Here is a 26,018-nt window from a genome sequence, read left to right on the forward strand (position 1 = left end):
TGTGTTCTTTGGAATTGAATTAAAAAGATTTGAAGAGGAAGAAAGGAAGTGAAGTAGAAGGCAAAGAAGCATCTTCAACATAATTATTCAAGAGTGTAGTTGTGAGTAGAGAATGACACTTGGACCGCAGTAAATCCGCAGGAAAGGAGACATTTGCAACTGGTTTACCAAAGGAATGGGGCAAGACCTTTCACCACCTTGCGGGATTGGGGGCAAGGCCTTTTACCAGCCCGTGGGAGCAGTGAAAAGTCTTGCTCCTGTGGTAAAAAAATTGCACCCTTGTTAGACTCAGCATCTCCTCCCCAGCTCTTCTTGTGCCTATTTTACCTTCAGGAGCCAGCCATGCCACAATGAAGACAGAAAGAACCTAAAACCAAACCAAGGCCAATGTGATTTGAAGAATAAAATTACTAAACAACAAAAGTCAGTAATAAATTAATTTATTTTATATTTTGTGATTAGAATATTTCAGATTTGAAATATGTATCCTGCTAGAGCTGGTATTAGACATAACTGGGGATGGAAAAGCCCAGGCTATGCTTCTTTAGCTTACAGCTGGCTTAGGGTTCATGCTCTCTGACCCCCTAGTTGCACTCCCCTAACACTATTCCTGCCATGTGTGACTGAAATATTCTGTTAACTTGATTTTTCTATGTAGCATTCTGTAGTAATCTGGTTTGTTCAGTTTTCACAATAGTGGAGGGGATATTTGTGAAAGGGAGGGGAGACAGGGGTTTTGTTGATCCTTACTCTGTATTATTTGTGTTTATAAAATGACAATTGTACAGAATATTGTCTCTTTTTATACTTTCATAAAATAAGTTCAGTATAAAATCATAACTATTCGAGGCTTGTGTGGATGGGATCTGCCTTTTTTCAGGGCGGGGACGGGGCAGGGATGGGGACTGAGCTCGTGGGGATGGGGCTGAGCTGACGGGGAGGGAATGGTGATTCATTTTTTCTAAAAATCCAAATACAAAATAGGGAGTTTAAATAAATAATTCAAAATCCAAAAACACCCAAAGAGATCTGCACCAAAAAATTTTATCTGACACTAGGAATGGGCCTCGGAGACCTAAATGTCAGGCAGTAGACTGCTAGATGTGCTTGCAGGTCAATGTCTCAATCGTTGGCCCGAAACCAAGTCAGTATACACACTTTTTAAAATTTTTATCATTTTAAAATTTTTTAATAAATAAATATTTTTAAATGTTTTTAACTAATCATTCAAAGATAGTGCCTATACTTTAAACAATCAGTGAAGGCACAACTTTTTTTCTTTGGAACTATGATCAAACCCACAAAAATGAAACTAGTTCCAAAATGTATGTTTATACTCTTCTTTCCACCTGCACATTCAAATGTTCTTGTTTCATCTAGTTCACTTTACTCCTGCCAAAGACCTCAGAAACACCCCTCCTCCGTCCCATATAGGTAATATTTTTAACGGGGAGAAATGAGTGTGAACTCCTCACTGGTCAAGGCTCAATTTTCTACTAATTTACTCATTACATTACTGCATTTTGTGAATCTCTTAAATTTATTAAAAAGCTAATGAGATATAGTACTTATCTTCATAAGTGCTTAAATGCTTAAGCGGGTGGACCCGACATGTTTCACTGCCGCTTCGTCAGGAATCCACTCTAGAACAAAATTACAAAGTATTCATAACGTTACAAAAACCTCTCTCTATTGTACTAATGTACATACCCCACCTAAACTTAACTCCTCTTATCTTACCGGACATGTTTCGCTGCCGCTTCATCAGGGATCCACTCGTGCCGCTAAACATCCATCCCACATGACATGTAAATTATCCCCTGATGAAGCAGATTAATTTTTTCCTTGGTCATTCTCTAGTTGTGAGCAAAAAAACACAAATACAAAACAAGGATCAACAAAGTCCCTGTGTCTCCTCCCCCTCACAAATATCCCCTCCACTATCGAGAAAATTGAAGTCAAATTACTACAGAAAGCTATATAGAAAAATCAAACTAACAATACTTCAGTCGCACATGGCAGGAATAGGGTTAGGGGAGTGCAACTAGGGCAACTACCCCCTGGTCAGAGAGAGCCCTAACAGCTGGAAGCTAAAGAAGCACAGCCTGGGCTTTGCAGTCCCCAATTATGTCTAACACCAGCAGGATACATATTTCAAATCTGATATATTTTAATCACAAAATAGAAAATAAAAATATTTTTTTTCTACCTTTTTATTGTCTCGGCATTTTATTCTTCAAATCATGTTGGTCTCAGGCACTGGTCTCTGTTTTCTTTGTCTTCTTTTAACTCACTTGCCAGGGTCTCCTGACCATTTGACATTTCTTCTTTCTCCAAGCTCACCATCCATCTTCTATCTCTGTGTATGTCTTATTCCCTATGTTCAGCGGTGAATGGCCTTGTCCCTGTACCTGCAGCAACCAATCGTTTTTTTGTTTGTTTTGGGGGGGCTTGTTCCTGTGGGTTACCCACAGCTAGCCGCAGGAAACAGTCACCATGTCATTCTCTAGGCCAATGGTTCCCAACCCTGTCCTGGAGGACCACCAGCCCGTCGGGTTTTTGGGATAGCCCTAATGAATATGCATAAGAAAGATTTGCATATAATGGAAGTGACAGGTATGCAAATTTGCTCCATGCATATTCATTAGGGCTAGCCTGAAAACCTGACTGGCTGGCAGTCTTCCAGGACAGGGTTGGGAACCACTGCTCTAGGCCATACCCTCAACTTCGTTGCCGCCTCACCTCCCTACTCATCATCGATACTAACTAGTCTCCTGTTCCCTGGTCAGACCACTATCTTCTTTCATTCACCTACAGCTCCACTTGGCAAGCACAACCAGCAATTCATCCTACTCTAATAAACCGGTAAGAGGTGAATAATTCCTACCCAATTCTGGAGCAAAGTCGCTGCTTCTCTAACCGACTTAGCAAACGCAATGCTATCAACCTGAAATAAACTACTCACGAACACCCTAGATTCTCTCGCCCCGATAAACCACTACAACGTAAAATGCAACAAACCCTCCTCGTGGGTCACAAAATCATTGAGAAAAGAAAAGCAAACCTGCCGGAGATTAGAAAGACCATGACAGAAAAGCAAGATGCATGACCACAAGACAAAATGGAGGACGGCGATCAACAAGTAAAAATTTAATATTGCGGAGGCCAAGAAAAATTACTATGCCCAAGAAATAGAAAACAAAACCATTGACAACAAGAAATTATTTCTCCTTGAACGCAACCTTACTGCATCTATTTACGGTCTGCTGCCATTTTAGTAATAACCCGCTAAGCTGCACTGGCGTGCGCTGGCGCACAAAATATTAGGTCGCAGCGCACAAGTTTCTCGTCACAGCGCAGGACCGGCAAGATTGACTCATTTGAACTTCTGCAAGATCAGCATCGGAAGCGTGCGCTGGGCCGGAGAGATCTTGGGGAGCCTCCGACAGTGGCTTTCTCCCCTCTCTGCAGCTCTCCTTTACTTCCCAGCGCAGCGATTCACGAAGGCAGCCTCGGGGCTTTTGCTGAGTCGCGGCTGCCTCTGATGATGCAACTTCCTCTTTCCTCAGAGGCGGCGCGACACAACAAAGGACCCGAGGCTGCCTTCGTGAATCGCTGCGCTGGGAAGTAAGAAGAGCTGCTGGGAGGGGAGAAAACCACTATCAGTCTGGGAAGCTGCTGGGCAGGGGAAAAAAGGGACAGCTGCTACTGGAAAGGGAGAAGGAGAGATGCTTCTGGGAGGGGAGGAGGGAAAGGAATCTGGGAAGCTGCTGGGCCAGGAAAAAAAAAGGGACAGCTGCTACTGGAGAGGGAGAAGGAGAAGGAGAGATGCATCTGGGAGGGGAGGAGGGAAAGGAATCTGGGAAGCTGCTGGGCCAGGAAAAAAAAGGACAGCTGCTACTGGAGAGGGAGAAGAAGGAGAGATGCTTCTGGGAGGGGAGGAGGGAAAGGAATCTGGGAAGCTGCTGGGCAAGGAAAAAAAGGGACAGCTGCTACTGGATAAGGAGAAGAAGGAGAGATGCTTCTGGGAGGGGAGGAGGGAAAGGAATCTGGGAAGCTGCTGGGCTAGGAAAAAAAGGGACAGCTGCTACTGGAGAGGGAGAAGGAGACGGAGAGATGCTTCTGGGAGGGGAGGAGGGAAAGGAATCTGGGAAGCTGCTGGGCCAGGGAAAAAAAGGACAGCTGCTACTGGAGAGGGAGAAGAAGGAGAGATGCTTCTGGGAGGGGAGGAGGGAAAGGAATCTGGGAAGCTGCTGGGCAAGGAAAAAAAAGGGACAGCTGCTACTGGAGAGGGAGACGGAGAGATGCTGCTGGGAGGGGAGGAAGGGAAGAGAGTTACTGCTGGACAGGAGGCTGGGAGAAAGAAAGAAAGGGGGCAGGCAGGGAAACAGAAGGAAAGAAGAGAAACAGAAAAAAAGAAAGAAAGGTCAGGGAGAGAGGAAGAAAAAGTTGGGGGAGGGAATGAGGTGTGGAGGAGAGAAAGCATACAGGCTGATAGAAGGGAAGAAAGATTGGATGCACAGTCAGAAGAAGAAAGTGCAACCAGAAATCACCAGACAAGGTAGGAAAAATGATTTTATTTTAAATTTAGCAAAGTGGAGGCAGTATTACCACAGTTTTCAAAGGAATTTGCCCAAATAACTTAATAGTTAACTGGGTAAATTCCCAGAGATGAAAACTTCCCTTCACTTACTATGCACAGTTCTGAATTTATATCTGCTGTCTATATTTTACAATATGGTCCCCTTTTACTAAACCGCAATAGTGGTTTTTAGCGCAGGGAGCCTATGAGCGTCAAGAGCAGTGCTGGGCATTCAGCGCAGCTCCCTGCGCTAAAAACTGCTATTGTGGTTTAATAAAAAGGATGGAGGGTATATTTGTCTATTTTTGTATGCTATAAAAACCAAATACAGAGAGAGACTGAGAGCTGTTGACGAAGAGCTACGTGTGTGTCTTTCTTCCATTCCAGCCAGAATATCAGCTTTGTGTTCAGCCAAACAGGCCCAGGTTTCGCACTGAATAAAGTATTTTATAATTTTTATAATTTTTATTTCATAATAAAGTAATTATAAAATACTTTCTTTGTGTTTATTTGATTCCTATTCAAGAGAATTACTTTATATATAGTCAATATAGGCAGAGAGTTAAATTTTTTAACATTTTCTAATGGTGGTGTGCCTCGTGATTTTTTTCATGAAACAAGTGTGCCTTTGCCCAAAAAAGGTTGAAAAACACTGGTCTAGAAATTGAAAGCATCAAACGTATTGTCTTCTGGACTGTTTTAATTTACAGTTTACACATATGGATGTAACAGACATAACTACATTTGTTGTAAAACATTTATTAAGATATCATTTCATCCCTACAATTTCTGTGTTCTTAAAAATATTATTTAACGTTATTTAATTTAGCGTGTAGGCCTAAAATTCCTTTGAATACCTCGTCCTCATGTATCAGCAACTTTGACAACATATTTATTTGGCTCATAACTTGCTGGCGCCCGATATTTTTAGCTCACAGTGAAAAAAGTTTGCTCACAACACCCGCCCGCTTAGAGGGAACACTGCTTGCGACTTCTAGGCGGTTTACATTCAAGAGAGCTGGACATTCAGCGATTTACAATATGTAGAAGGAGTACAGAGTACAGAGATTATTAGAAATCAAAATTACAAAATATTATGTTTGCTAAGAATTTCGGAGCGGACATGTAAAGAAAAATCACTGCTTTCCTGAAAAAAGGAAAAAATTACAATTAGAGGTTCAGAAACAGCAAGAATTAGGATTTCAGAGGTCATTGTGAAAAGAAACAGAGTACTCGGTGAGGTTCTGTTTAGGTGATGTATCTGTCGAATAGGGTAGTTTTTATGAGTTTTCTAAAGGCATTATATGTCAGTTCGGCTTTATAGGGTTTCTGCTCCAAGGAGAGAATAATACGATAAACTTTAGGCTCTACACACAAACATCCCAAGACTTGTGGGGTATTCTGTTCAAAAGGTTTCATTTTAAATTTTACTGCTTGCTCCTCCTTCCTCATGTTTAGCTCCTTGTGCATATATATAAACTTAGGCCTGGATTCTATAAACGATGCTGTTGTTGGCGGCCGACTTAAACGTAGCTGTCAATCACATGACTGCGTCGTTTATAGAATCATGCCTTTGGGAAAGGTAGATGCTGGAAATATAGGCCTACCTTTTAATGTGAATTGCACCTACGGAGGTGCTTTATGGCGCTTAGTGCCACTTCCAGTGTTGGGTGTGGTAAACTGACGCCGTTTTGCATTTAAGGCGCCATTTATAGAATATGGTCCATAGTACTTAAGAGGTAAGGGGTTGATTCTAGTCCTCTAAATATTCTTCATTCTTCGACCTCTAACCCTTTATTGTAGTTTCTTCCTATTACATCTCCTGTAAACCGTGCCGAGCTCTACGAACGTGGAGAAGATGCGGTATACAAACCTAAAGATTAGATTAGATTCTATGTACATCGATTTGCAAAGTAACAATGGGGCTAAGGTCTTTTTCTCAACTCTGTATATTTTATAGCATTTTTGCAGTGAAGAACATAAGAATTGTCATACTGGGACAGACTGAAGGTCCATCAAGCCCAGTATCCTGTTTCCAACACTGGCCAACTCAGGTCCCAAGTACCTAGCTAGATCCCAAGTAGTAAAATAGATTTAATGCTGCTTATTGTAGGAATAAGCAGTGGATTTCCCCAAGCCATCTCAGTAATGACCTATGGACTTCTCTCTTAGGAAATTATCCAAGCCTTTTTTAAACCCTGCTAAGCTAACATTTCACCACATTCTCCAGCTACAAATTCCAGAGTTTAATTACATGTGTGAAGAAGCATGTTCTCTGCAGACCCAAATTAATGGTTTTGAGAAATGCAGAACCAAACATCTGTGATATTTTCTAGATAGAAAAATTGCCTATGACATTATGAATAGATTACCATATACACTTGAGTATAGGATGAGATTTCTGGGCCAAAAAAAGGACCCAAAAAAGGGGGTCTCGTCCTATATTTGGGTCATCAGTGAAGACCCAATCCCCTCCCGGACAATACGGGAGACCAGGACAGGAGGGATGCCTCCTGTCTCCTGTCCCGGCCGACTAACTTTTAAAAAAAAAAACCCCACTAAGCCCCCCACTCCCCCGCGTGTGCGCTTACCTTTTGTGCCGTTTTTAATCCCTGGTGGTCCAGCGGTGTACGGGGCAGGAGCGATCTTGCTGTGCCTCTCCATCCCTGTTTCCCATTTCGAGCCCAGCGGTGCACCTGACAGGGCTGAGCTTTTCGTGCCACTGCCAGTTCTCAGGGATTAAAAACGGCGCAAATAAGCACAGGGGGGGAGGGGTTAGTTTAAAAAGTGGTTAAAAAAAAAAATTAGTCGACCGGGAGACATGAAGTATCCCTCCTGTCCTGGCCTACCACTAGACCACCAGAGGGGGTGCAGGGTAGGAAGGTGAGGCATGGTGCAAAGCCTAGCATGGAGAGAGGGAGGCTGGGTACCAAGCCTGGCATGGAGTAAGGGGGGCTGGGTACAGAGCCTGGTAGGGCAGGGAGGGAAGAGGGCTGGGTGGAGACAGAGCTTGGCAGGGAGTGAGGGGGGTGGCTGGGTACAGAGCCTGTTAGGGCAGGGAGTAAGGGGGCCTGGGTGCAGAGCCTGGAAAGGAAGGGAAGAGGGCTGGGTGCAGAGCTTAGCAGGGGAGGAGGCTAGGTGCAGAGTCTGGCAGGGGAGGGCGTGAGGGAGGGGACAAGGTGCAGATCCTGGCAGGGCATGGCACTTGAATATTAAGCCCCTGTCTTATATTTGAGTCAATCATTTTTCTTCCTTTTGGGGGGGAAAAATGGGGGTTTCGACTTATATTCGAATTGACTTATATGGAATTCATTTACAAAAAATATGTAAACATTGCATGAACAGATGGTCTCATTCTACTTAACTAGACTCAACTCTCTCCTATGAACATCAGATCTCCATCATACGGAGGAAAGCCTTCTACAGCATGGGACAACGCTGACTGATCAGACCCTTCTTCCACAGGCATCACTTTGTGATAGTGATACAGATGTTAATTCTGTCTTAACTGGACTATTGTAACTCACTTTATGCAGGTACAAACATTGCCCTCGCCCGGAAACTTCAGTTGATTCAAAACACAGCAATACGGCTAGACTGAAAAAATATGACTCCATTTTGCCCTACTTCAACAAACGCCACTGGCTACCTATCACTGCACACATTAAATTCAAAATATCCTGCATAATGTACCATATCTTGTTTGCAAGCTCAGCTGCGCCTCTCATAAACCTTTTCACCAATTCTTTATCCAACTCAACCAAAAACATCAAGAAACTCCTTCTTATCCTTCTGTCTCCTAAAGGAATAAAATACATGCGTATATTCAGCACACTTATCACCTACATTGACGTAAAGACCTGGAACAGCCTCCTGACAGCTATCAAAACCGATCCCTGCTATCTCAAATTTTGGAAAAAAAACTGAAGACTCTTCTCTTCGAAGCAATATACTCCATTGACAGTCAGTAGCTTGTTATGACTCTGCGATCTTATTTCCATCCAATGTAAATTGTGCCGTGAATTCTCCTTTTATCACCTGTTCAGAAAACTATTCAAGTTTTATTAAAATTTGATGAATCACTTAATCTTAATACAAAGCGATGAACAAGCCTAAAAAAGTAATACATCACCAAATACGGGGGAGACAGTGTCAGTAACATAGATCACTTACTAAACATAAACCGACCCGAAAGGGAAGTAGGGGAAGAACTACAATATAAGATACTAAATGAGACGATTATGGATAAAACAATAGGGAAGGAAACAACAACAAAAAAATCTAGGTGTGATTTAAAAGCATTTTAACTTGATTTTAAACTTATCAATAAGACGTTCCTCCCTTAAGTATATTGGGAGGGAATTCCACAGTTGTGGGTGATGACTATTCTCCCTTCTCCACTCCCCTCTCTCTTGCTTCTACCTTCACTTGAATTGTACGTTGCCTTGAACCTGCTTAGGCATAGAGCGACTCACAAATTGTAGAGTAGATTAGATTAGATTGGATTAATTAAAAACTAATCCTTATTTTATGATGAATAACTTTTGGACTATAATACTGTACATCTTAAATAGAAAACTATCTTTAGATTATTGCTCAAAACATTTTATTTAAAAAAATCCAATTTAAATTGTTAAAATATCAGATTTTTAAAAAATCAGTGATTTTTATCCACCCTGGTATGGGATGCATCTTATTTGATCAATATTGAATCACAAATAAAATCTTAAAAAAAAAAAAAAAAGCTGGACTTCAGTTTTGACTGTTTTGATTTTATTTTCAATTCTTTTTAGTTTATGATATATTTTTTAATCTCACTTATTGTTTTACCACTTATTTTGTTTTATTTTATCATTCAAATTTCATTTAAATTTCCCCAGAATTCTATTGCTTCAACGGTTCTCCCTCTGCATCTATTCTTATATCCCCTCTTTTTTCAACCTTTCAAAGTCCTTTAGATCATTGTAGTCTTATTAGAATGTTTATTTTCTTATTTTTCTCATCTATTCTCTATTTTATTTCTTCATTACTCTACTAATTGTCATTTTTCCAGGTACTTTAGTTAGATTGTGAGCCTTCGGGACAGTAAGGGAATTTCTAAGTACCTATTTTACTTATAATTTTAATGCACCCTATTGTCTATTTTTCTGTAAACCGCTTAGAATCCTAACGGAGTTTAGCGGTATATAAGAAATAAATTACATTACATTACATTACAAATAAAATCTAGACATATGTAATGGAGGATGTTTCTTGAGTCCCTGTGTGTGCTTATTATAATGAAACATTTGTTTTTCTTTCAGAGGTCAGGAGAGTGCTGGTATTGTGACCAGCGATGGAGAGGCTTTGCCAGCATTTAAAATGCATAAGGTAAAGATGTCTCAACTTCACTTAGTCATTTTAAGCCCAAAAACCAAGTTATGTATTTGAACTTGTATTGTTCTGTTATCTTAAGGCAGCAGTTCTAAATTCAGTCAATCCTGGTTTTCAGAATATCTACAATGAATATGCATGAAGGAGAATTACATACACTGGCTCCAGATCTCTTGCATGGTCATTGTGAATATCTCGAAAACCAGATTAACTGGGTGTGTTCTGAAAACACCTGTCTGGTGAGGGGGACTCTACTGAACATGCTTCTGGGACAGATGACTGGATGTGACTGGCATGTTTTGCCACCTCATATCCTTGCTGGGATATGAGGGTTCCAGGGGAGATATAAGTCTGATGTCAATGCCAGGCAAAATAGTGGAAACAATTATAAAAAAAATAAAATTCTGGAACACATAGACAAATACAATTTAATGGAACAGAGTCAGCATGGGTTCAGCCAAGGGAGAATGTGCCTCTCTAATTTGCTTGATTCTTTGAAGGTGTGAAAAAAATGTGGATAAAGGTAAACCAGTTGATGTAATGTACCTAACTTTTTTAATCCATAATTTTCCAGTATATAATTATACAAGTAATTGGGTAAATAAAATGAATGTCTATTAAAGGCCAGGTACAGGTCCCTTCCCCCCCCAAAAAAAAAAAAAAAAGACAGAGAAAATCCATTAGTACATCAGAATTTCTCATGGTGGCTCCGAATTACGCCCTGAGGTAGCTATCATGTTCAGTCACTTCTGCTGTTTGGGCAGCAGTCAAGTGAGCCGAGTCAGAACTGAGGTTGCACATGGCACTGTGATGACTTAATTCCAAGGCTCCTAGTATGTCCTGGACTTAACAGAGCACTAAAAGATAATTGAATCAGCATAAACTTGAAACATGAGCAGGGTTGCTGTTCCCGTAATTTGTGAGTTGAGAGTCTTGGGGAAAAGCATGGCGAGTATTCTTGGTTTGTAGATTTGGCTCTGAGTGAAGAATGAGATCAGCCCCTTCACATTCACCACTACACTTCCATCTAATCATTTTGACAAGTACCTTTCTTTTTCTGCAAACAGTTTGTTTTTTTGGGGGGTTGTTTGGGTTTTTTTTTGGTAAATCTTTATTCATTTTTATACGTACAATAAGTGTGATAATACATAAACACATTTGCACATTGAGAATATCACTTAATATTCAGCAATAATACCAATCATAAAATCTTATCTCCCTCCCTTCCCACCCCTTCATAATAATAATTAAATTACTTTATATAAAATCCCCCCTTCCCTGAAAAATGAACTTTAAGAATTAAGGGAAAAGTAACAACTACCGTATTTTCACGCATATAACGCGCGCGTTATACACAATTTTACAAACCGAGCATAACCATGCGCGTTATATGTGTGAGCGCGTTATACAATTTTTTTTTTTTCATTGTGATCCGGCATCCCCCCTGCGAACCAGCATCCTCCCCCCCGCTCGTGTCACCCCCCTCCCCCGCGATGCTACATCCTTCCCAGCACCGCAAAGACATCGCTTACCCCGATTGGGCACCGGCACCAGCACCAATGCACAGTGCCAGTGCCCGAAGATCCTCCCTCGCCTGGGCTGGGCTGGACTGGGCTTTGAGCATTTGCGCATGCTCAAAGCCTTCTGGTCTCGCTCTCTCCGATTCTTTAATCTTTAATGATTAATCTTTAATTCATTAATTCTTTAATGATTGAGATAGGATAGGATGTTGAAAGCTCATTATGCTGATACCAGAGCTTCTACTGTTGCTATTACGGGAGTGAAGCTGTAGAATGGTTTTTCTGACCATTTGAGGTTGTGTGCTAACTGATTGAATTTTACAAAAATTATTTAAGTTCCAACTTTTTGCAACTGCATTTTTGTTACATAGAAACATAGAAAATGACGGCAGAAAAGGGCCTCGGCCCAAGTCTGCCCACTCTAATGACCCACCCCCCAACTTCACCCCCCAAGAGATTCCACATGCCTATCCCATCTTCTCTTAAAATCTGGTACACTGCTGGCCTCGATCACCTGCAGTGGAAGTTCATTCCAATGATCAACCACCCTTTCGATGAAGAAATACTTCCTGATGTCACCATGTTAACCATGTAATCTGGAGATGGAATGATGATTTATTGCTAATGCCTTTGCAGGGATACTTTTTGTGCGTTTTGTTTGTGATTGTGATTTATATTATGTTTGGTTATTTGTAAACTGCCTAGGTTTAGGCGTTGTATAAATTTTTTAAAAATAAATAAAAATTCTGTGTACTTTTATTTGTAAATTTCTTGTGCAGAATTCTTCCCTCGGGTTCCATTTTTTTTCCATTTCTCTCTTAGCTTGTATCCTTAACCCCCCCTCTCCCCCTTGTTTTCAGTCCCCAGCTTACTTTATCCCTTGTTCAGGGTATTCTGGTATGGTAGAACACCTTCAATTTTTCTCCCTCTCCTTTACCCTGTTTTTGTTCACCTGTGTTTTGTCTTCTAGAGCTGCCTTCCCTATGCTTTCCCCCGCTTTCTCAGGCAACCTCCATACTTTTCTCTTCCCCAATTCCCACAGCACACACACTCCATCCGTTACCAGCCCTCTCCCCAGCCACATTTTTCTAGCCTTCTAAATCTTGATTCATACATTATCCACCTTTCTCCAGCTCCCCCCTTCCAACACCCCTCCACCACACACATGGATTAGACAACACCATCCACTTTGCTAAAGCCCACCCCCTTCCTGTGGTGCAAACACCCCATTCACCTTGCTCCATCTATAATTTTTCTGTTAAGTCCCTTCCGGATTCCATACTATAGGTGTTCAATCCCTTCCCGCAATCTGGGAATTGCAGAAATGCAAACACTTTTCTGAGCATGTGCTCCTTCTACTTTAAAGAGTGAATTAGAGCCCCCTACAGTTTCTATTTTTGCAAGTAATCCTTGCAGAAGCCTCTTGATCTGCTCTGCATCTTTTTCTTATTTTTTTTTTCCGCTTAATGCTCTCTTAAGGTAGGAAGAGCACATGCTCAGAAAAGTGTTTGGATTTCTGCAACTCCCTGGATTTCAGGAAGGGATTGAACACCTAGAGTATATAGCAGTGGTCTCAAACACGCGGCCCGGGGGCCACATGCGGCCCGCCAGGTACTATTTTGAGGCCCTTGGTATATGTATCATAATCACAAAAGTAAAATAAAACAGTTTTTTTTATCATATGCCTCTTTAACTATAAATTACAACATTATTATTAAGACTTAGCCAAAAGGAAAGATTTATAAACTATAAAGAGTTTTACCTCATGCAAAATTGTCATTTCTTTAATAAGACAGTAACTATTTTTTCTGAGGCCCTCCAAGTACCTACAAATCCAAAATGTGGCCCTGCAAAGGGTTTGAGTTTGAGACCACTGGTATATAGGGACTAACAGAAAGAAGATTATCGAAGGTAAAAACATAATCTTCTATTACAGGCCCCCTACTCCCTCTGTGTCCCTTACTTCCTCCCTTTTTCTCAACACACTTGATGCTCTAGCTTGGCAATAGGAGAAGCACATCAGGCTGCCTCCTCCTCTATCCTGTTTCAGACTGTTCTTTTAAGCCATGTGGGCCTCCATACAACTGTGCAGCTTAAAGGAACTGCTAGGGATCAAGATGGGAGAGAAGATAGAAGTAGCCTGATAATGTGTCTGGGCTGCTTCTTCTCTTGCCGTGCTGGGATAGAGGGAGGGAGGTAGCTGGAAAGTTAAACTGTGCCATTTTGCATTGCCAAAACAGACTGCACAGAATTCTGTGCGAGAGAGGCAGCATTCTGCACAGTCTGTGGATATGGGGGATTCTGTACAAATTCTGCAGAATTGCCCTAGGAGTAAAGGCTGTCCTGAAACATACCTCTTCAACCAGGAAGGTTGAAATCACATAGGCTCAAATCTGCCAGCAAGGGGGTGGGGGGAGAGGCAATGGACCTTGCAGCCATATCTATAAATAGTGAGTTACAGAGAGCCAAAGACAGATCCAGATCACTTCTGTAGGTATGGCAAAGTCAGCCTAGCAGTTCTCTTTGGGTACTTTTTGGGATGGAATTTACATTTCTAAGTCACTGATTTGAAAAACATCTCTAGACATCTTACAACAGATTATTCCTTCAAATGTTTTGTGCATTAGCTAGAAGTAGGTCTAGCATGCTCCCTAAATTTTTTCCTGTTTGGAGTAGGGCATTTTGGCATAAGAGTTTTGTGTCTTCAAGGAGTAATCGTTTTATCTTCTTCTGGAAGGGAATGGGTCTGGTTAACCATGTGTTCAGTGAAGAGAACCTGAAGAAGCTCAGCGTCTCAAACCTTGGGATTGGACACACTCGGTATTCCACCACAGGTCACTCTGAGCTGCAGAACTGCCAGCCCTTCGTGGTGGAAACTCTACATGGCAAGATTGCTGTGGCTCACAATGGAGAGCTGGTGAATGCCACACGGCTCAGGAAGAAGGTAGGACCACTGCTCCACACGCTAATTCTCTGGGACGGACTTCCACTGCAGCAGCTCATTGGGTCTTAGTATGGTGAGCTTCTGACTGGTGACTGTTTCTTATGTTGTAATGCAAGCGGTTGGATCGGCTGGCAGTGCCCCTCTCTTGTAATTCTGGTCAGGGCTTGTATTGTGATAACACTTGGACCAGCCCTGAGCATTCTTTATTATTAAAGCAATTATATAGTCTTAGGGCTCCTTTTACTAAGGTGCGCTAGCGTTTTTAGCGCACACACAAAATTACCGCATGCTAAACCGTGCGGTATGCTTCTAGAATAATGCCAGCTCAATGCTGGCGTTAAGGTCTAGCGTGCATGACAATTTAGCACCTTAGTAAAAAGAGTCCTTAGTCTTAAAAGCAGGGGTTTGTGACTCAGTCCTCAGGACCCACCTAGCCAGTGAGGTTTTCAGGATACGCACAATGAATATGCATGAGCTAAATTTACATGCACTGTCTCACATTGTGGGTATCCTGAAAACCTGACTGGTCAGGTGTGTTCTGAGGACTAAGTTGGGAACCCCTAACTTAGCTTTGGTAAGGAAGTCCCTTCACATATAAAATAAAAGGTTGTAATTCACAGGTTTATGTCGAGGAAAAATATTGTAGTGTGCCCAAATGTTTATTTCTTGCAGATTGACTGTTGACCTAATCAGGAAGGATTGATCGTTTTGTGTGCTGTATTTGTCCTGTTTTTGTTCCTTCTACCTCCCACTTTTGGTTTTTGAGTCCAGCTACTGTCGTGCATGTTGCCATGGTGACATGGAAGGCCCAAAACTGAGCCATTGCTCTGCACTTTTATTTATGACTGCTTGCTGTTGTATCCTTCCTTATATGCCATCCTCCCCACCCTTTTTATGTCCCTAATAGCCTGACTTATGCCGCTGTTTCAGCATGCACAACAAGTGGCCCAGGTATTAGATTAAGCCTTCTTGATCCCTAGATATCTTCACACGTAATGCAGAGAGATAAGTGGAAGTCTACTGGTCCCAAGAGACAGTGGGGTTACTGCATTAAAATACACAATAGTGGGTATTCATAAAATAAAGGCTTTTATCTTAGAAATTACCTGTTGGAATATCTGACTGTCTTAAAGAAGCTATAGTGGCCGTTACAATATTTATGTTCTGCTTTAACCAAAGTAGGTTACAAGTTTACATTCACAATTCAAATTGACATAACTCGTACAATACTTATATACTGTCTTTCAAACTTTGTTTACTCATTTCATTTCCCTTCTTATTCTCTTACATACAAAATATCCTTTGTTTTATAGTGAAAAGATGTATTGCTTTTATCTATAGATCTGCCTCTGTATATAAGTTTCTTGTCTTTTTGATGTGTATAGATTGTCCCAACACTGAAAAAATCAATGGAGAAACTGAAGTATAAATACCATACAAAACACAAGTTTACCTCCAGTGTTGTATACCGAGTTTATCGCTTTCACTTTCCTGTCACGTATAAAAACATTTTTTAAGGAGGAAAAAGGCCCCGGGAGCCTTGGAGAGCAAAAAGCTACATCGCAACTATGAAGGAAAGAGCTGTACAACTTTACTGGCTCCCCTGCAACGCTGTTATCAGTTATAGCACGGGGATAGCTTTTACTGTAGACCTTGGGAAATATGCCCAAGCCATTGAAAAGTAGAAGCTATTGACAGAGGATTTAGCACTCACATGTAGATAAACATCTATTTGGAGAAAGAATAGGTCAGGATTTTTTTTTTTCTTTAAAACTATTTGAAAGCTGAATATTTGGACTGCAGTTAATTTTGGGGTAATGTTTCTGCTTCAATGAAGCAAATTCCCTTGTTTAAAAGTGCTCATCGTTGTACGGATGGTACAGATATTTTTAGTCAATATTACTTTTATAAAAGTGATTTTTATATTCTACAGTCTAATTAGATTCTTACCATATTATCTTTCCTTATCAGATTGCCATAACATTCAAAGTATTCTGATTTCTCCAGGCCCAGTGTGGCTACGAAGTCTCAACATCACAGTCTAATCACAAATTGATATGTCGTAATTCAATAATGCTTAATCTAAAAATATGGCTAGGGCCCTGTGAGTTAAAATGTATATTATTTTAATGTTTGCTGTCTTTTAAATTTGCTTTATGTATGTGTTTTGGAACCCACTTATGTTTAGGCAGGCTATAAGATTTATGGTTGTTGTTTTTTTTAATTAATAAAATAAATATAAATAAATTTTATTCTATGTACTAACTTCCAGAAAACCCCCATTAGGTGTGGGTGCAAAGATGAGACGGGGACTTTCTTGCACCTTTAGGATTTATCTGCTGATTTAGAAGCTTATATGTGGCTTTCCAGGTCTGTCCATGAACATTACCTGAACACCCCACCCTAATACCCGAGACCCCAGGATTTAACCCAGAGCAGCACTCCAGAGTGTTGGAGCCCTTATGTCTTGGGTCTACTCCAAGCTAAGCATGGCTTTCCAAAGGGTCACAGCTGTGAAAAAATACAGGCAGGCAAACTCTGGAAATAAGACACGAACATGTTAAAGACCTGTACAGCTAGGAAAGATAACTGTTAATATTATTAGAATGTGTCCGGGTGAATTTGATTTAAATCAAATTGATTTAAATCATTAGTCAGACTTAAATTAAATCATGGATTTCTATAGACAGACTCATTCTTGCTGGTATAATCTTAATATTTATGACCAGATGAAGGCTTAATTTTTTGGAAAAATAAATTTTCAGATCAGTTACAGATTTGGTTATAATATTAGAAATATACGAGGGCTGTTCAAAAAGTATCGGATCTTAATTTTTCTTGCGTAAACAAATAAAACTAGGGAGGCGTGGTTTGGTGCAAGCTTGAATTTTTTTCCCGCCTACAGAAGCTGTCAGTCGCCAGCATACCACCGATGAGTGAGGAAGTGTGAGTGAGTACTGTCGGATTTTCTTTTTTGACAAAATGACAGAAAAAGTTGAACACTACTTCAGTAAATTTTGTGTAAAGCTTGGTGATTCCCAAATGGAAACGATCCACAAGATTCAACAGGCCTTCGGGGACAAAGCAATGGGCACCACACAGAAAAAGGAGTGGTGCGGCCATCTCTGAAGCAGTTGTACAGCAGTGGAGAGTGAAGCACATTCTGGTAGGCCCTCAACAACCAGAAATGAGATTGTCATTGACCAAGTGAGGACCCTGGTGATGCAGAATCGTCGAATCACGATCAGAGAACCTGCAGACGAGGCGACCATCAGTGTTGGATCCATTGATTTCATTTTGACTGAGGATTTGGGCTTCAGGAGAATTACAATGAAGTTCATGCCAAAGCTGCTAATGATCGAGCAGAAGCAACTCTGTTTGGAGATCGTACAGGACATGCTGGAGACTGTAAACAGTGATCCCAACTTCCTCAGCACATGACCTGGCTCCGTGTGATTTCTGGCTTTTCCTCATGCTGAAAATGCCCCTGAAAGGGACCAGATTTCAGTCAAGACATCATACAGAATGCAACGGATCAGTTGCGAGCAATCTCAAGAGGCATTCCAGGGCTGCTTCCGACAGTGGTAGAACCGTTGGAAAAAGTGTGTGGCAGCCAAGGGGACTACTTTGAAGGAGATTAGTATAAGATTGTTATATCTGAGTGCAAGTATTTTTTATGAATCAAGGTCTGAGACTTTTTTGAACAGCCCTCGTTTATGAAATTTTGTGAGGTTAACTATTTATCTAATTATCTACAGTTTAATAGGTTAATCATTCATATATGGACAACTTTTTCTGCTGTGCTTTATTGAAAGGAGAAAATTAATCATTACCCTAATAATGATTTAACACCCCCCCCCCCCCCCTTTACAAAACCATAGCATGATTTTTAGCACCGGACACGGCGGTAACAGCTCTCATTCTCATAGAATTCCTATGAGCATCAGAGCTGCTACAGCCGCAGCCAGCTCTAAAATCCATGCTACGGTTCTGTAAAAGGCGGAGGTAAATGTGGGTTTGTAGATACATCTGGGAATTCAGTTTTATGATTTGGTAAAGTCCCATATGTATATAAGGCTGATATTAAGCTTCCTAAATTCAATATATTAAAGGTATAATTCAGTCAGTCAGTGTAAACCCAGTTTAGTATCTATATCATTTAACCATGTTTTATGTGAATTAGCAACTTGTATTTTTGTGCTGTATTTCCATAGTTAATGCGACATGGCGTGGGATTGTCGACAAGTTCTGACAGTGAGCTTATCACTCAGCTGCTGGCCTTCACCCCTCCTTTAGAAGAAGATGATTCTCCGGATTGGATTGCAAGGTAGAGGAAACGTTTGAGATAATGGTTTAGATGCCGACAGTAAAACATTGGCCCTGCGTGTGCCACAGAATGAATTGACTCCTTGCTGTCCCATGGGCTTTACTTCACCCACCATTTACTCTGGCTTTGTGTTTCTGGTAAAGTTGCTCAGTGAGAAGGGTCATGTCAATGGTGTCGTGCCTGATCCTGTCGTCAATATTGGGGAGAACTGGAAGAACTGGAGAACTGTAGAGCAGAAGGAAGCATAGCAATATTGTATATTGTTTTATAAATGGCTTTCTCGCTGGAGGCAAAATGCATAAATACTGTATATATTATATAAACAGCTATAAATCTGTATAGAGAGGCTGTTGCAGTTAAATTGCTGCCGATTAGGGCTGTAGGTTCTAGGATGGCTAAAATAAACTGTATGACTGTTCTGTGACTAAAGCACAAACTTCAGTGAGTATGCAGAGGCTTGGATTTTGTTTTAGAATGTTCTTGGACGCGGTTAAATTTCCTGCCCCAGTGGTGTTGGCAGAAATCTGCTCTTCCTCCCAGCCTCAGGCGATCAATACAGGCTGCCGACATCGGGCATTCCCTCTGAGTCTCGCCTATGCGGAAACAGGAAGTTGAAACAAAATAGGCGGGACTCGGAGAGGAAAGGTACCAACATCGGCAGCCTGTCTTGATCATTGCCCCTGCCAAGTCGCCGAAGAGGGCCGTGGGGAAGGTGCAGATGGAAGGGAGAGAGCTGCAGGTGCAGGTAGAAGGGAGATGGTCAGCGTGTGCGGGGGGTCAGCATGTGGATTGGGGCCATCGGCAGCGTCTGTGCTGAGAGTCTGCCCACGTGCGGAATACAGCGGGTAGAGACCTCCGGCTCGTCTTGGGCGGCAGGGCCTGTGGTGCAACGCTGTATGTGCTGGCTTGGGGGGGGGGGCACGAATGTGCAGGGCGCGCGGGAACAAGATCATGGGGAGCCTTCGACAGTGGCTGTCTCCCCTCCCAGCAGCTCTCGTACTTGCCAGGGCAGTGATTCACTTCGGCAACTTCCCCTTTCCTCAGAGGCGGCAACAGACCCAAGGCTGCCTAAGTACTGCAGGCAAGTACTGAGAGCTGCTGGAAGGAGAGGAAGCCACTGTTGGAGGCTGAGAAGCTGCTGGATAAAGGGAGAGCTGCCACTGGACCTGGAGGGAGGTGGAAGAAGAGATGCTACTGGGAGGGGAGGAGGGAAAGGGATGGGAAGAGAGTTAATGTTAGATAGGGGGGAGGAGGGAAGGGAGAAGGAAAAAAAAGGAAGGAAACAGCTGGCAGGGAGATTACAGGAGGGGAAGGGGTCAGGGTGGAATGGAGAGATCAGAAGAGGGAAAAGGGAGAGACAGGAATGAGAAAGTAGAGAGAGATTGATGCTGGAAAGGGGGGGTCAGCAGAGAAATGAGAGAGGATAAAGATGCGAGATCTGGTGTAGAAGAGATAAAAATGAAGAAAGCAGTGAAGCTGGAATGAATGATGTAAAAAGGATAGAGGAGGCACAGATTGGATGGAAAGGGGAGAGGGGCATAGAAAGAAGTGTCAGCTCTGATCGGCAGACAGGGAGAGCAGCAAAAAGATTTGACAGGAGAGATAGGGAGGAGCTGTGCCTAGTGATTGCTCTTCTGAGCAGGCACCAGGCACAATTCCTCTCTCTTTTACCAGCACTGCTCTGCACAAATAGCATTCATATATGTAATTTGCATGCTATTCATGCTGAGCATCAGTCGTCGGAGAAAAATCACTCCACCATGGTAATTTTTACCATTGTGTCAGAGCGTTGCGCACCTGGGCCTATGTGTACAGGACATATTTTCTGGTAAAGTGTTGCTTGTTTCAGGGAGATCTGAGGTAATATCTTTTGTCAAAAGTTGCATGAAATCAGCTTGAGTGAGCACAGACTGCTAGGTCACAAGGCCTTTAACACCTTTCACTGTTTGTCTTTTTACCCTTTTCACTATGTTTTTCTTTCCCCATCAGAATTAAGAATTTAATGAATGAGACTCCCACTGCGTACTCTTTGCTCATAATGTACAATGATGTCATTTATGGTGTGCGGGATCCTTACGGAAATCGACCTCTCTGCATAGGTCGCCTCATTCCAGTGAATGCAGATGGAAAAGGTAAAAATGGATTTTACTGCTGACGATGGAGCTGGCAGTGAGGGCCTTAGCAACTTACCAGGAGAGTGTTTGTGTGAAATTGTTCTTTATTGCCCGTCTGGCTGAGTGGGCTGTGAGTTTCCCCCCTGCTGTAGATTGAAACAATAATGCTTATTTTGCTGTGTGTGGTGTGCTGTGTGTACCCTGCGTTGCAGGATGCCTTGAGCTAATCTGACAGTCCAGGACACTTTCCTGATATTGTGGCTGAGTTTCTGATAACTGAACAGTCTGGTTTTGTTTTCCTACGTGCGTGTTAAAGCAATGCTTCTGTGTTCAGCTAATCTGTGCAGTGCTTCATGTTGCAACCTTGTGCAATCAGAGTAACTAGTGGAGTTATGAATAACCTTTCTCTCTAATGGAATGCAGATCGCAAGGAAGAAAGGCCTGCCTCTTCCCACCCCCCTTTTATTTCCTCTGTCCATTTGCTCCTAGGGGGAAATGATCTCTAATTTTTGTCCAGGAGAAACTAAAATTATTGGGATAGGTATCGTTCTAGTAGCCAGGAGAACTCTGATCTATAAATCTACAGATGTTCTCTACTTTGAGCTTGTTCATGTATTTTAGTTCCAAAGACTGGATACAGGGCAAGAGCCAGGCGGCCACCAGCTTAACTGTTAATAAAAAGTGACCTTGAGATCCCTGTAGGATGCATTTTGATGAAATCTGATTTCACTGTTCTCATTGTGCAAGAGTTTGAAAAAAGAGATTACTCCTGGGAAGGAGAGCATGGTATAGAGTTTAGAGCTAGAGCCTCGGCACCCTGAGGTTGTGGGTTCAAACCCTGTGCTGCTCCTTGTGACCCTATGTCAGATAGATTGTGAGTCCACCGGGACAGATAGGGAAAATGCTCAAGTACCTGATTTATAACTCGTTCTAAGCTCCTTTGGGAGGACGGGCTAAAAAATTGAATAAATAAAGTAATTCTGCACAAAATGTTTGACAATTCTGCAGAATTGTGCGCTGTTTGTAGTGTTTTTGCATAGAATTTCCTCATCCTTAGACCCAAAATTTCTTCCTATGTTCCTTTTCAAGCTGACTCTCCCCTCCCCCGTGGACATTGCATAGCAGGAAGTGAACCACTGCACATCAGGTTACTTCTTCCCCTGCTGGGTTTAGGCTTGACGGCTTATGTGAACCATGGGACTCCCACAGGCAGGCAGAGGAGGAGGACGTGACCCAATGTGCAGCAGTTCACTTCCTACCACGTGATCTCTGAAGGAGGAGGAGAGACCCAGCACCAAGCAGAATTCTGCATGTTCTGTGGCATGGATGAATTCTGCGCAAATTCTGTACTGTGCTGTTATGCAGAATTCCCCAGGAGTAAAAGATTTCATGGGGAGTATACAGTATAGGGAGACTTGCTGATCTCAATCTATTTCAGAAAGGACTGATCTCTGAAATAAAGGTGTGGCTGTTCCAGACATGGGAAGCTCCAACTTGATAGCCTTCATTTTAGTGCAATAGGTGTGCCATTCTGGGCACTAAGGTATTCTCCCCATGCTCGCAAGCCATGAAGAATGAATCCATTCCAGGTTTTCAACAAATTCTCCTCCAGAGGATTCTGCGGCCCCCTTCAGTTTTTCCTTGTGCATGCAAGCTAGAAGATGTCTTTCTGATCTGCTCTGTATATTTCTCTATTTACCGTAATTTTTGCTCCATGAGACACACTTTTTCCCCCAAAAAAGTGGATGAAAATAAGGGTGCGTCTTATGAAGCAAATATACCTCCCCCCCCTCCCCGGCAGTACCTTTAAATTGTGGTGATGGCTGCCTGTTGATTGTCGGTGCCAGCGATGTACAAGCGCGCTAATGCTTGGGCCTGTGACACTTCCTAATTGTGGTGGTCATTGGTGGTTCGATGGCCAGCTGCCTGCTGATTACCAGGTGGGTGCGCGCCACTTCCTGAATGGCTGCCGTCAGTCCAGCAAGAACTGACGGCAGCCATTCAGGAAGTGGCGCGCACCCAAGCAGCAGCGCACTTGTGTGGTGCTGGCTCCGATATACTGGTAATTAGCAGGCAGTCGTCCAGCGACCACCACAATCGGGAAGTGTCGCGGGCCCAGGCATTAGCTCGCTTGTGTGCCACTGGCCCAGACATAATCAGCTGGCAGCCATCCACCAACCACCACAATTTGAAAGTACCGCCGTAGGAGGAGGTGGGACAGAATTTAAAGGTGCCCGGGGGAGGGGGAGTATGTAAAAGTGATGATTGATGGGGGGGCTGGGACGGAATTTAAAGGTGCTGGGGAGTATGTAAAAGTGATGATTGTTGATGGGCTGGGACGGAATTTAAAGGTGCTGGGGGGTATGTAAAAGAGATGATTGTTGATGGGGGGCTGGGAAGGGATTTAAAGGTGTTGGGGGGTATGTAAAAGTGATGATTGATGGGGGCTGGGACAGAATTTAGGTGCCGGGGAGCTGGGATGGAATTTAAAGGTGCCGGGGGTATGTAAAAGTGATGACTGATGGGGATGGGGCCTGGGATGGAATTTTAAATGTGCCGGGTATATATTAGTATACAATTTGGTTCAGAATGCGTATTTTCTTGTTTTCATCTTCCTAAATCTGGGGTGTGTCTTATGGCGTGGTGCGCCTTATAGTGCAAAAAATATGGTATTTTCGGTATTTTTTGCAGCTATTAAAGCACCAGAGCTCTCCAGTGTAGAGGAAAGCTCTGCCTGCATAGAAAATAAGCAGACTTGGGTCTGCAGCCAGCAGGTTAATCCTTTGGAGACCTGTTTGGCCAGTTTGCGAAAACATGTAGAGTTTGGGGTCCATATCCCTGGTAGCTTAGCTCACCTACTGAATCGTGGGGGCTTGAGTACATGTAGGTTGTTAGGCATCCACAGAGAGCTTAGTGGGGCTCTTCATGGTGCCAACTGCGATTTCACCTCCTCCTCCTCCTCCACCCTCCCCCCCCTTAATCACATGCACAGTTCGTGAGGGTTGAGGATTGAGCCGACTTCGGTCTGTCTGGCAGCCTAAAGATCTCGGCTTTTGGAGGACTGGCTGATAGAGGCAATAATTCTTCTCCCAGATCCAGCAGCTACTTAGAGCTGAGGCAGGCTGCAGCACCTTCGAAGCATAAGGCTATACAGCCTATGGGCAAAATTGGGGTGAGTCTTAAAATCCTATTTTTTAAGTTTTTTGCCACTTCCTGAAGGGTCTCCCTACTTTTAAAATCCTGTTTTTTTGAGGTTTTTTCTTAACTTTTAGTTAAGTTTTGTTTGAGCCTTTTTTTTTTTTTGGCACCAAAACTCTGCTGCCACAGCCAGACTATGGACTTTTCCTCCAGGAAATTGTCCAAACCTTTCTTAAAACCAGGATTATTTGATACATTCCCCTTTCTCTGGAAGCAAGAGGGTATAAAATATTTAGGTATTTGGATAAAAATACATTGGAAGAAACAATGAAAGTAAATTAAAAATCTTTATTGCTGAAGGTCACAGAAATGTGTGAGCAATGGAACCCTTTACCTCTGTCTTGGTGGGGGAGAGTACAAACGGTTAAGATGTTGATTTTACCTGTGGTTTGCTACCCAGATATGTTAAGGACAATAGTATTTTATTTGACACCTGGAAAACCTTGAAATTTATTAATAAATTAACAGATGTTCTAGTAGAGAGATCCACATATCAATCCTTATGGCTAAACTCCAAGGTTCAAATAGGAGGGTCTGGGATCTTCTGGAAGCATTGGATGCATATATCTAATGGGAAACTGCTTGACTTTTCACGACTGCAACAATCATTCGGTATTTCAAAATCTCAAAATTATAGGTGGTTGCAGTTGAAGCAAGCCATTCAGAGTGGGTTCCCTGATTGGCAAAATCTCAAAAATCATTATAGCTTGCAGGTCCTATGCTTCCAGACAGATCCGGCTGCCCGGTGGTATAAATTCATTTCTGAATTCTTGAATAAAAAACCAAAAAATAGTCTTAGGGACATTTGGAGCATCGAGATAAAGCATTATATTTCTGCATCTCGATGGCCACGAATTTGGACTTGGAGGATGAGATGTACAGCGTCGGCATCTATAAGACAAACATGGCTTTTTCTGTTACATAGATCGTTTTGGACCCCTGTTAGGTTACATAAGTTAGACAGTTCTAAATCCACTTCCCTTTGGTAACTCTTTACCCAACGTTTTATTACCTTAAAATTTTATGTCATCGTTTATTCTATTCCTTCAAATTTTGAATGTAATCCGCTTTGAACCGCAAGGTAATGGCGGAATAGAAATCACTAATGTAATGTAATGTAATCTAATTGATGCTGGCACTGTCATTTAGACATAGGGACATTGGATCATCTGTTGTTCTATTGTCCTTTGATACTCAGCTTCTGGAAGTCAATATGGGGACAGATTAACCTCCTATTGAAATCAACAATCCCTTTGACGTATGAGGCAATCATATGTGAAACATTGCTGCATATCAAACCTCCCATGGATCACTACAAAGGCAGGCTTTTCTTGATTATGACAGGGATAGGTATGCAAATGATAACCTGCAATTGGAAAAAATTGTGATTGCCTCAACTTTCCGTTTTGGTGGGCAAATTTATATTTAGGGTACAAATACAAAAAGATGAATGCAGATATGTTGGGGCATGGCAAATTATTTAATTTGGTTTGGGGCCCGTTGACAACCTTTGTTAATTCAACTTAGTTGTCTTTAAATCTTTTGTTTATTTTTATATATATCCAGGTCAGGGGGATTTAAATAAAATAAAATAGAAACCCCCAAAAACCCAGCTATGCTATCTGCTCTTACCGCAACCTTTGGCAATGCGTTCCAGAGCTTAACTATTCTCTGAGTGAAAAATTATTTCCTCCTATTGGTTTTAAAAGTATTACTCTGTAACTTCCAATGCCCCCCTAGTCCTTGTAAATCTTGATTCAGTAAAAAATTGATCCACTTGTACCTGTTCTACTCCACTCAGAATTTTGTAGATTTCAATCATATCTCACCTCAGCCATCTCTTTTCCAAGCTGAAGAGCCCTAACCTCTTTAGTCTTTCCTCATATGAGAGGAGTTCCATCCCCTTTATTATTTTGGTCACTCTTCTTTGAACCTTTTCTAGTTTCACTAAGGCGACCAG

The 26,018-nt window shown here is 42.1% G+C and overlaps 1 protein-coding gene across 1 annotated transcript in view; it reads left to right on the plus strand.

Moving 5' to 3' along the window:
- The window catches only part of PPAT (phosphoribosyl pyrophosphate amidotransferase), a 68,339-nt gene that overhangs the window by 2,540 nt on the left and 39,781 nt on the right, over positions 1–26,018 (plus strand). The window contains exons 2-5 of the mRNA XM_033944528.1: positions 9,886–9,952; positions 14,213–14,419; positions 18,634–18,746; positions 20,736–20,878. Of these exons, the coding sequence (XP_033800419.1) occupies positions 9,886–9,952; positions 14,213–14,419; positions 18,634–18,746; positions 20,736–20,878 (530 nt within the window). The remainder of the gene's footprint in view (positions 1–9,885; positions 9,953–14,212; positions 14,420–18,633; positions 18,747–20,735; positions 20,879–26,018) is intronic.

Source organism: Geotrypetes seraphini, chromosome 1 (genome assembly GCF_902459505.1).
Source record: "Geotrypetes seraphini chromosome 1, aGeoSer1.1, whole genome shotgun sequence".
NCBI classification, from domain to species: Eukaryota; Metazoa; Chordata; class Amphibia; order Gymnophiona; family Dermophiidae; genus Geotrypetes; species Geotrypetes seraphini.